General features: G+C 34.7%; 2 protein-coding genes across 3 annotated transcripts in view; one reads left to right on the top strand and one right to left on the bottom strand.

The window, feature by feature from the left end:
* Positions 1-1398: 1398 nt before the first annotated feature.
* Tsen15 (tRNA splicing endonuclease subunit 15) lies at positions 1399-2273 on the top strand. The gene has a single exon (XM_088228914.1). The coding sequence runs from the start codon at positions 1550-1552 to the stop codon at positions 2030-2032; it is 483 nt and encodes a 160-aa protein (XP_088085040.1). The 5' UTR covers positions 1399-1549; the 3' UTR covers positions 2033-2273.
* Positions 2274-4474: 2201 nt separating this feature from the next.
* Positions 4475-11982, bottom strand: part of LOC148280121 (uncharacterized) — a 153891-nt gene continuing 146383 nt past the window's right edge. For both annotated transcript variants that reach the window (XM_088228912.1, XM_088228913.1), the window contains exons 2-3: positions 6327-11171; positions 4475-6241 (exon numbers count right to left, since the gene is read on the bottom strand). In XM_088228912.1, the coding sequence (XP_088085038.1) occupies positions 5204-6241; positions 6327-11171 (5883 nt within the window). In that variant the 3' untranslated portion in view covers positions 4475-5203. The remainder of the gene's footprint in view (positions 6242-6326; positions 11172-11982) is intronic.

Below are 11982 nucleotides of genomic sequence, written 5' to 3'. Positions count from 1 at the left end.
TCTGCAGATGCGGATGTGAACGCGAAAATTAGATTCAAATTTTTGACAGTTAATTTGACGTTTTTTTTTTTAGGAATAACCCGGTAAGCCTCTATTTTGAGACTTTTCAGCAGGTGGGATAGAGGGATATGGAAGGAAGTAATGAAAAATACACCACAACACCCAGACCAATTGAGAAAAAAATCTTTCTTGGTTTTTTTTTCTTGCAACGGACGGGAATCGAACCCGCGATTCCAGTTTCACAGTTGGCCGTCTAACCAACTGCGCCACGGTGCCTGTCTTGAATTTTTTTTTACTTGTTATCATTTTTAATATGAAAATAGAAAGCCAAAAAACATATTGTTAACTTATTAGTGGCATAAAAAATATTCTCAATCCATAATTTTGAATTCTGGTGAAAGCGGTTCGTTGCATTAGCCACGCCTTTGATAGGTCACAATTCGGTTAAATTTTGACTTCATTTGTGACCGTTTAAATTTTGATGGAACTTTGTCATGAATCTTAACATCACAACTGTCTAGGCTCTAGGTCAAATGTTTCGCGTTTTCGTGGAGACATATTTTTTGCCTATTTTTATTTTTAAAATTTTTAATAAAAACATTTATACAAAATATCCACATTGATTTTGAGTAAAAAATATTTTTTATAAATCCACTTCATGTATTTTTATCGGTTTTCAAAGTGTGTGATATTTATTTATTATTGGGTAAAAGAAGCAAACAACAACGTTATGAACTCAATAAAACAATTAGTCCAAAGAACATGATATATTGAAAAAGAATGCACTTTCTCAACGCAAACACAAGGTTTTTTCGTTACTTAACATATGATAATTTTGACTGTAACCGCTAAAACTTCACAACATTTACTAGGTAAAAGGAAAAAAAACTTAACTGAAAAAGAAATCATTGACATTTATATTTGTGACACAGCTCACAAATAAATAATTAAGAGAAATTACGTCTAAATTATCATTCTCTGTCGCGTCTCTAATGAAAGAGTATTAGCGTTTAACAAAGATATTGGCGAACCCTTGTCTTTGTGTTGATTTACAAAAATGAATCATAAACATTTAATTTATTTTGACTATGGTGGTTTGATGTCGAAGAAACAAGTGCTGATGATTTTATATACCCATAATATGATAAGATCATAAGATTTTGTTTTATAAGCTCAATATATATTTGAACAATTTTATATATTGGTATTTTATATATATTTTAAATGGTATTATTACGCCATAGACAAATTGTATTTTTATTGCCATCAAAAAATAATAATATGACAGTTGACAAATTGACAACTGACAGAAGATAGAATGCACAGACTTATAGAATGTTAGAATTCGAAAATCGTAGTATATATTTTTAATAGACCAGTAATAAAACAGGAATCATCATTTGCGTAAATTTGAGGAGCATAAATTGATGCAAAAAATTGTGATTTAATTTTCGATTTCAACCAATAATCTCCTAATTAAAGTGTGTGATATTATTTTGTACTTTGATGAACAAAAACATTACGTGCGACTTAAAGTAAAAAACGTACAATGGATTTCAAAATCTCCAGCCATTTAAAATCTCTGGGGTGTAAGTCGAACATGAGTATCGCCCTAGCGTATCAAGTTTACATTGAACTTTTTGAGGTTAAATTGATGTACGACGTTGATTTCGCGTACAACAGCGACTTAGATCTTGTATACTTAACTGCTAAGCCGTTTAAAAAGGCGAACACACAAGTGTTTATTCCATACTCCACCTCCAAAACAGTGAACTTCAAAACTCTCTGCAGTTTTCAAGACAAGTTGTGTGAAAAAGACAAAGACAAATGTATTACTCTGGCTTGTGTTGAATCTGACTCTACAGTAGTACTTTATTCCTTCACCAGAGGTCTCATTAACGTGCAGGATCCAGAGTATTTAACGAGGCACAAAACGAGAGAAGAAAGAAAGAACTTCTTGGAGAGTGAAATAAATAAAAATAAGTATTCTATTCTAATGGAAGCACATTCGCAAAGTGTAATCGATGATTAACCGTCATGATTTGGCGTTTACGCTCTATAATTGTGGTCCCGAGGTAGTTTTGTGGACTCGCAGATCAGAGGTCCGAAGTCCAAACCTTGCTTTACCACAACACGATCCACACATCGCACATATCATAAAATTTTATTTATTTATTCAAAATTACACTTGTTCAAATATTAATGAACTTATTAAAGCGTTATTTAGGCTGTGCCCGTGTCATAATAATAAATAAAAGAATTTCCAGGTGTGATGAATGTTTTTATATTTAGAACATTTTACTTATATATATTGTTCATTTGTTTTTCGGTTTTCTCATATACGTATGACAAAACATCCCTTGTCTATGATAAGAAAAATCACTTCTAAGCCCTTAATAGAGCAGTTAAGAAATTAATAGATGTTTATCAATATGAACAAAAGAAATATGTAATATAATCAGCCATTCTGCAGGCATATTATTATGTTTGTAATTGAAGTGTTCTTGTGAAATTAATGACTTTGTTATCAATAAAGTATTGCTTATACTTGCCAGTAAATCAATTTCTTTTATAGAAAGTACCTATTCATTTATGTATATTTATCTGTTTTTAGTTTCCAACTACACCACCAGATGGTGACTGTATTTCTTCTTACAAAATTCAACTAACTTGCTAATAAATATCAAACCAAATTATATTATACACTTATTAAATGTGATTTTCAAATATTTATAACTTAATAAGTATTCTTGTTACAAAAATTGCACAAGATGTTTGTTGGCTCTTCTTATCTATATTATATGTCAAAATTCGTTTGTTTTCTGTTGTTCCATTCATATTTTAATAAAATTATGAAGCAGCAATAATAATTAAGGAGGTAACCATTTTTTTCTTCAATTGCACTACAGCCCATATTGAGCCTGGGCCTCCATCAACTTTCCCCTCCAACTCCTTTTGTCACCCGCTGCAACACTCAAGTTAGATATTTCCAGTAGTTGGGATGCTTCTTTTTTCTGTCATCTCGCAACCTTTCGTCAGCCTCCTGGGTGCATCTAAATCTCGTTTTGGTACCCATTGTGATGATATCCGCACACATCCGGCCTTTATTTATCTTTTATATGTAAGTAATTCTGAAGAAGACAATGTGTTGCTAAAACTAGTTGGTTAAGAAAAATCAAAGTGGTGCATAAAGATTTAAAGCGATTTTTCATTGAAATCTATTGATTTATTTATCCATTCACAAATCATTGACTTGTTTACATTTATTGGGATACAAGTCCCAACTCCATTCGACTAAAGTCCTGTGTTGAGTTGGGACGAATAATATTCTAAAGTAAGTACAACAAAACAAAGCACATCAATAAAGAAGAAACAAAACAAATACAATCATTGAATTTACACAAAATAACCAACTTAAATCATTGAAATCTTATATCATCAGGGGGTTTTTGTTTTTAACTCAAATCCCTTCCCCCCAGGAAAATCTAATCCTAAACCACTCCTAAAAAAAATCCAATTTGTCCTTGTGAACTTAATCTGCTCCAACAAATTATTAAACACTCTCAGTGCGAGGTGCCTCTGGTTATTACATAATTCATATGCTTGGAAAACCTCGTATAAACACTTTTCTGAGACCTCTCCTTATTGTTTTTTTTTTTTCATTCATATATAATTTTATTTTACACTGAAGAAGCTTCTTGCTATCCTAATGTGTTTTTTTTCCCTCCAGTGGCCAATGAATTTTTGATTGGCGAACTAATTTGTACATTATCATGAAATTTAAATTATTTTTTAAAATTGTATTTTCATACATTAAAGAAACATACTGCCATATGATTAAATGTGGTATTTCATCATTTGTACTAATTTTATGTTTTAAAATACAATTTTATTTAGCACTAAACTTTCTATTAGTACTATAATTTAAAATGTTAGTATAATTTATCTTCCAACTGCATGGGACTTTTGTCCTATAATGAGTTATAAAGAGTTATAAATTTGCTATAAACAAATTTAATTTAAGAATAATGATTTACCCAATGTTTTTGTCTAAAACCAGTTAGCCTCATTATTCTACTATTACTATTGTTACAATTACGCCATTTTGCGTCGGGGTAGGCAAAGAGGATGGACCGCCACACACATCTATCCTGACCTATATGTCTCACTTATTCCACATTAATACATCTTGTCATATATGCCCTTTGGTTGTATCTGCATTCAACATGACCAGACTTGAAATTTTAATTTATCTGATCATGCCAAGTCTTTCTTGATCGGCCTCATTCATGTTACCATTAATTCTCTCTATTTATATCTGTTATACCGCTGTTTTGTCATCCATTCGTTCTACATAACCAAATCGTCAACCCTTTCTGAATCTTATCAATTATACCTATGTCAGATTTGCACTCTCCTGATTTCAGTTTAAAAAAAAAATGGAATGGATATGATGAATTAATAATACACTCAATTCAAACAAGGGTTGTTTATTATATTTATACAAATATAAAATTAACACAATCTATAAAAAAATAAATTACGTTTATCTAAGATTCTTAAATATGGTACCTTTAAGTTACAGCTTAAAGTTAACAAAGATTAAGTTAAGATTACATTATTCTATATTACTTAAGATTTATATACAAAGTTTTTATTCAAGTACATAGAGTATTAATAAGAGACCCGAGTCTTTTTTAAAAATTTCTTAACTAAGATTAAAATGATTTGGGAATGTTAAGTTATCTAGAAATTATTTGTATTTAAATCATTACAATACAAATGTTTCTTTATTTACAAGTTGTAGATTAGTAATACATACATAAAATGAGTATAAATAAATAATTTTGAATTTGTCAGACTATTTGCTTGAAAGTATTGCAAGAAATAGCATTTAACATGGTTACTGTTTAAAGATTTGATTTCGTGTAAGACTTGATGTAGGTATTATATTAAAATTAATAATTGTGAAATATTAAAAATTAAGTGAATTAATAAATAATTTTGCATTTTAGAATTTTCGAAGCGGAAGAATCATTCAATCATTACTTGTTTTCACTCACACACTCTTTCACATTGAAAATATTCTTAACAACTTTTTTTTTAAATTGGTTTTTTGTGAATTTTTTTAGTTGTTCTTTTAAACTTATCAGGCACTTGTAATTTCAACTAATAATTTATTCCTTACTCTAGATAAGGGTTTTCATTGGTTGCTCTGAATTTTGAGGTCTTGGTTTTTTGTTTTGATGCATTTTCCTCGATAACAAATCTCAGTCTCTTGTGATATCTCCGACGACACTGACGTGCTTATTATTGATTTAGGATCGAGGAATATAAAACTTGGTGTGGTCGTTTCTGCTTCAACCTTTTCTTCCTCAGTTTGCATAACGTCTTTCTCAGTATTTCTTTCATTATCTTTTACAGCTTCTAGTGTTGTATTTGGTTCAGGATCTTTCATGTTATCCACCTCTGCTAATATTTCTTCCATAGCCTCTGAAAAGCTCATAATTTCTTCTGGTTCCTTAGATTTTTTTTCTGTTGCTATATCTATAGGTTCACTTTTGGGAACTGCAGTTGTGAAAGTTGAGTCTTCTACATTTGATGATTCTGTGTTATTGATTGTAGGTTCCGTATTTTGCATTATAAATCTGTCCATAAGCTGTTCTACTGATTTACTAATTTCATTCTTAGATTCAGTTGTTAGCTCGCCTTCTTCAACTTCATCTATCAATGTTGGAATTACAGTTGGGTTCATCAACTGTTCTGTTTTTGTTTCAGTCTTGGTAGAATCTTCCTGGATTACTTCAGTTTTAGTAGATTGCTCTTCGGTGACCGGTAAATTAATTTCTTGATTCATCAACTCCATCGCAACTAAATCTGGTTCTTCTGTTTCTCTGTCTAATTGTTCAGTCTGGCTCTTAATACTCTCTGTTACAACATCCTTTTCTACAACACTTGGAGAGAATGTTTGAGTCATTCTCATACTTTCTGGCTGATATGAAATTGTAGTTTCAACATCGTCTTTAGGGGTTGTAGTGGGATAAATATTTTTTTCAGCTTGTTTTTCGGTTGTTTTTTCTTTCTTGTCTAATTTAGTTTTCTTAATATCCTGATTGTTTAAAAGCTCATTTCCAGAATTTTTGTAAAATTGTGATTCAGCTGTGTCTAATAAATCCTTCTTGGCTGGTCTAACTTTGCGCCAGAATCCTCTGCGTCGCGGCTTTCGTATTGTTGTGCTTTCCTGGAATTTATAAAATTAGATTAATAAACCAATAATTAAAAAATATATATATACAGTATTTTATAATGTTTGTAATTGAATATACCTCTGTGACTTCTGGAGTAGTTTTGAAAGAACGGTCTGCAAAGGTTGTTGGCGCTGTTGGTGGAATATCAGCCATAGTAATTTTTCTTATTTCTGTGTCCATATTTATATCTGAGAGGTCTTTAGAATAAACATTTTTTTCTGCGGTTGATTCAGGGGGAATTTCGCCAATCTCTCCACCCTCGTGCTTCATGACTGCTACATAATCCTTATTGTATTCATTTTCATCTTGCTCTTCCAAATTTCTCATCACTTCTTCTAAGACACTTTCAAATGTTGATGTAGCTTCGGATATCTTTGAACTTTTCTCTTTACGCAGATCTGTTTTAGAAGGCGCATTAGTATTTGTTACTTTATTTAAATTATTACTTGCAGGGGTAACCGAGATTAGAACATCTTCGTATGGGTTTCCCGCAGTAATGATATCAGGTTCTTCTGAATTGACTTTAGTACCATATTCAAAGTCTTCAGGTTTGATAATATTAGGGATCACATTGGGAGTGAATACAGGCCGGAAAGAATTGAAGGAAAGTTTTGGTGACCATTGATTTTCTACTTTCCCACTATCAGGATTGTATAGGTAATCATTTTTTGAACTGTCTGTATTAAATTCAACAAATTTTGGCCTGTGGATGGAATCATATGTTTCTTGGTCTTCATCATGTTCCGCAGTATTTTGGTTTCTCTCCAATATAGGGGCGGGTCTTCTAAAATGTCTCTGAGCAGGTTGTCTCCCCCTTACGTATTTTTGTTGGACTGTCCTCCTTGTTGAAATTGGTTCATCTGGAGAACTAAACGACTGTGATTCTTCTTCATTGCCTGTACTACTAATTTCAATCTTTTCCGTGGTAGTTCTTGCGCGTGTGTGTCCACGTACTCTTACTCTTTTATTTGCTGGTTTTGCAGTAGTAGATTGACTTGCGGTTGAAGATTCAATGGCGGCAGAAGCAGTTGGTCTAATTGGTCTCCTCCTAATGAAATGATTCCTTTTCGTTGTGGAAGTATATTCATCACTATTTTCTGACGGTGGAATCGCAGAAGTTGATTCCGGAACATATACCGGGTGTTTTGATGTGGTAGGACGAGAATCGGCTCTCAATTGTGTCCTCTTTGATTTTAATTCTTCTTCTATTTCCTCGATTCTCATAGTTGTTCGACGATTACTAAAATGTGGTCTGTATGTACTAGGATTTATTGCAGATGGTTTTTTAGATATTCCAAATCCATTTTCTGAAACTTCTTCAGCTTTTTTACTTATTAGTGAATCTGAATAAATGGATTGATTTTCTTCTTCATTTTGTTTGTTCAATGTTTGTAGTAATTTTGGACGCTGACGCAATTTGCTTCGGAATTTGGGAGTTGGCTCTTCTGTAACTGCTATCTCGGGAGAATATGCAGCCGTTGATGCTGAAATTTTGTGAACATCTTCTTTGGTGATTTCTAAAGCCACTGTCTGGGTTACGGATTCTGTATTTTCTTCAGTAATTTCAGGATGAGTTACTTCTTCATAGTGAGGGCTAGAGCTTAGTTGTATCCTTTGCGTTGATCTATCCTGTTCTGTTGAAAAGTGACTAGTCGATGCTGTGCTTGGCTTATTTCCATTTATTTCAACATACAATTCCGGCTTCGTAATGTACTGCTCGGGTTCTGCTTGGAAAACTGCTTCATTCTGATAAACAAAAGGTGCTTCGGATGATGCTAATTCTTGAATAGAATAGGGCCTTTGAGTATTGCTTGTCGTTTCGTAGATCCGAATGTTGTCTTTTTCACTGGTACTTCTTGGCATTGGTGTAGTCGTATGCACTTCCAATGTGGTCCTTCTTTCAGAAAAAGTAACAGGATAATTTTGATGTAATACGTCTCTCTGGTAGGCAATATTATCTTCTTCAGTTTTTACTTTCTTTTTAGGAATGTAATCATTTCCTTCCGTAGCCTTAAAGTGTCCTCTCCCTCTCATTCTAATTCTAGTGTTTCTGCTTGCTGTCGTTGCCTTTTCAGGAGATTCGGTTGTTGTTTTGACTTCTGAACCTTGAACTTTGGCACGATTATACTGTCTTGGCGGATAGTTTGATTTTGTTTGATCTCTCGATGTTTTTCTTGAAGATTCATATGCACCTGTTGTCTCTGCACTGGATTCGGTAGTAGTAGAAGTTGTCCGTGAGTTTTCCAATCTTGTACGGAAAGTATTAGGTTTACGCTCTCGAATCGGAGTTCTCCTAGTAGTACTCTTAACAGTTGTTACATCGTCATCATCAGGTTTTGGGGTAGTTTGCCTTGGCCGTCCTCTAGAATGAATTGGTCTGCGTCTGATTGTAGATTGAGTAGTTGTCGGGGCTTGAGTTGTTGTTGTGGTCGTTGTAGTTGTAGTAGAAGTTGTTAGTTTTATGGTAGTAGGTACTTCTGTTCCATACTGATTTTCTTGGGTGACATCAACAAAGTCATCTTCAACTGCGGGACTAGAATATTGGCTAACTTGTGAAAATGAATCTTTTTGTCTAGTCCTGTAAGTGTCATACTGTCCCGGTGATGATGATTCATAAAATTGGGGCGCTTTTGTTTCTTTAATCGCTTTGGGGAATGTTTCAGTAATATAAGGCCTGGGAGAGTAATCACTGATCGAAGAAACTCCATCACTTGGTCGCTGTGTATTAGAATTAGGATATTTTTGTTCCGGTTCAGCAAAAGCATTGAAAAGATGTTGATCAGTGATTGTCGGTTGTCTAAAGTTATTGTTATTATTGTAATGTCTAATTTCATTTCCTCGAATACTTGTTCTGAAATCATTGGGTTCATAAGGATTTTTCAATGAAAATCCTTGATTTAAGTTGTATAAATTTTGGGATTCATATTTCGGAGATGATGGAGGAAGAGGCGATGTTTGTTGTTGCGTTGTTATGTCTCTATTTGACGTGGTGTATTTTACAGGTGTGGAAAGATCCACAGCAGCGTTAGTAATGTAATGACCTTTGTTTTCATAAGATAACTGATTTGGTGGTTTGGTTGTAGGAATGGTACTGATTTCTGGTCCTGGGAAGCTAAAGTAGCTCACAGATGGTCTTGCTGATGTTGAGAAGAATGCATTTTGCGGAGGGAACACTGAACTAATAATATTTGGTTCCGGTTTTCTAGTCGATTGCTGGGGCCTGTATTGATTAAATTGTGGTTTATCAAAACCGAAATTAGAGTTAAGCTCAGACTGCGTAGTTTGCTGTAGGTTAGTCGGTCTCGGGGTCACTGAAGGGAAAAAGTTGAATGAATTGATGTCTGTCGAAATCGGCTCTCGAACTGTGCTTCGGAAGGGCTCTGTAGTAGGATTGTATGAGAAAGAAGAATAAGAACCAGGAGTGCCCGTGGTTTGAAGAGTGCTTGCAGAATCGACCATGAACGGATTAACTATAACTGATCCTACATGTGGTGCTGGGAACGGAATTTTAGCGAAACCTTCGGGAGCTTTATAACTCAACGGCGCAACAAAGAATGGCAACTGCATCACCTTACGCTGAATTCTATTTCCGTCAATACTGGATAAGTAGGGGAGCTCAAACTTGAAATATTTTCCCGGCGCCCTCAAATTAGATGGGCCAATAAATACGTCGGGAGCATCTGGAATAATTGTATCTAAAACAGAAATACTCTTGTACTCTTTAAGCGTTGATAAAACATCAGTTAATTTGGGGCTATTTTGTCCCTTCTGTACTGTAAATACCGCTAAAGGAGGCTGATGCGCTTTAAGCTTCTTTGATCGCGGAGTCGTGATTGATGGTGTTGGGTAAGTCTGGCTGAATGGAAGAGCTGTCGGTGAAGAAGTTTGTTGATATTTTCCTTGTCTCTGGTATTGATTTTGAAACGATCCTTGCAAGTTTTGAGTGTTTAAAGCTTGCTGCAAAAGATCTTGCTGAATATTCTTCAATTGATTCTGCTGCCTCGTGTAACTCGATGTAGTAGGTGCAAACAGTTGATTTATTTGAACCGGAGATCCCACAGAATCCACTAAATTGTTTTGTTTTTGTGAACTTTTTAAGAATTCTTTCACGTCGAACTTCTTGTTTCGGAGGGTCTCCAAGGGGACATATAGAAGTTGAACCTCTTCTTTTTCAACAGTAGTCGCGGAAGTTGTTGAAGGTCTCGGCATGCCTGTAGAAGATCTATCTGACATAACTGGGGGGCTAGATGGAACTACTAAACTTTCCACAATCTTTTCTCTCAAGCTTGGCAGAGAAGGCTTTTCGACATTAGAGCCTAAAAATAGACCTGAGACATTTTCTACTTTATACCCGTCTACGTATCTCGGAGTTTCTTGTTTGACCGTATTTTGTTGCAGAGGCGGGAAAGAGTTGATTTCCTTTATTTGTTCATTATTTACCCTGCTGTAGAACTGGTTGTTGATGTTTTGCGCAGTCGGTTGTTGAAACTGCTCCTGGATGCTCTGGTGGAATTCGTTATTATAGTCTTGGGCTCGAGGAATGAATCCTTGTATAGATGGATTGAATCTACCACGAAGAGTCAGCTGGATAGGCTGATTGAGAGAGTTTGGCTGATTGATGAAGCCTTGTTGCTCCGGAGCTGGCTGCAAGAACAGTTGTCTGGAAGCCTCTTGTGGAATGTAGTCTTGTTGAAAAGTCTCTCCGGGGTAGAAGTTCGGTTGAAAGGGTGATGGCAGATTCAGGACCCTCGCTTGCGCTTGCCTCTTGTTTACTGTAGAAGTCTGTAGAGGAATCCAGTCGCTGTTTTCTTCGGTAAGTTGCCTCGACCAGGATTCGCTGGCTTCAGCCAAGCCCACGAGTAAGACGAAGGTAATGATGCTCCACATTGTAGTGGCGCCTCCCAACCGCGCCGTGGGTGACATCTGAAAATAAAATAAAAACACGTAATTAACAACCATTTTTTAAAAAAACTTCACACTTAAGGTTATTATTTTAAGTGGTTCCTATCCTAATTTATATTGTACTAAAAACACTATCTAACATATTTCATCATCTTTCCTTTTCCGCACCTAATGGTGCATAGGGTACTGGAATGGTACACCAATCGCAGCATATCTCGATCAATTTTGTTACGTGAAGGTAAGGTGATCAGTCTTACGCTTCAGGTACCAATCCAGGGACTATGAAATATTCTAGTGTGAAAACACCCTTTTAAATAAATATTTCAAATGAACCATGTCGGGAATCGAACCCGAGACCTCTTGCATGGTAGGCAAACGCGCTGACCATTACACCACGAGGCCGACTATTTATTCATTTTATTCATTACATATGTATAAATTAAACACGTATAATATACCTACCTACATACTTAAACTCACACAATAATAATTTATTAATTAATTAGAACAAAATATTAAACACAATAAGAAATTCAATCATATTTTACTTTATTTTTATATTTATTATTTATTCAGATAACCAACAGCTACATTTATACAGGGTATTATTTAAACCCTGGCACATCCGAAACCACGATGATCAGTATGGGCAAGAAAACATGATAGCATTAAAAAAATATTTATAACAAAGATTTTTTTTAAAAATAAAATATTTTAAAAAACAAATGGTTGCTTACTTCTGCAGGGGAAAAGTGAGGGGAGCGCGGCGCAGTGTCAGACTTCCCCCTTTCCCCTCTTCGTTTCACCCCTGCAGAAGTAAGCAACCATTTGC

This window comes from Micrasema longulum, unplaced genomic scaffold, assembly GCF_059751315.1.
Source record: "Micrasema longulum isolate JH-2025_06_02 unplaced genomic scaffold, ASM5975131v1 h1tg000614l, whole genome shotgun sequence".
In the NCBI taxonomy this organism is placed as follows: Eukaryota; Metazoa; Arthropoda; class Insecta; order Trichoptera; family Brachycentridae; genus Micrasema; species Micrasema longulum.
Note: the sequence above shows the minus strand (reverse complement) of the source record. Positions and strands in the feature narration are given on the sequence as shown.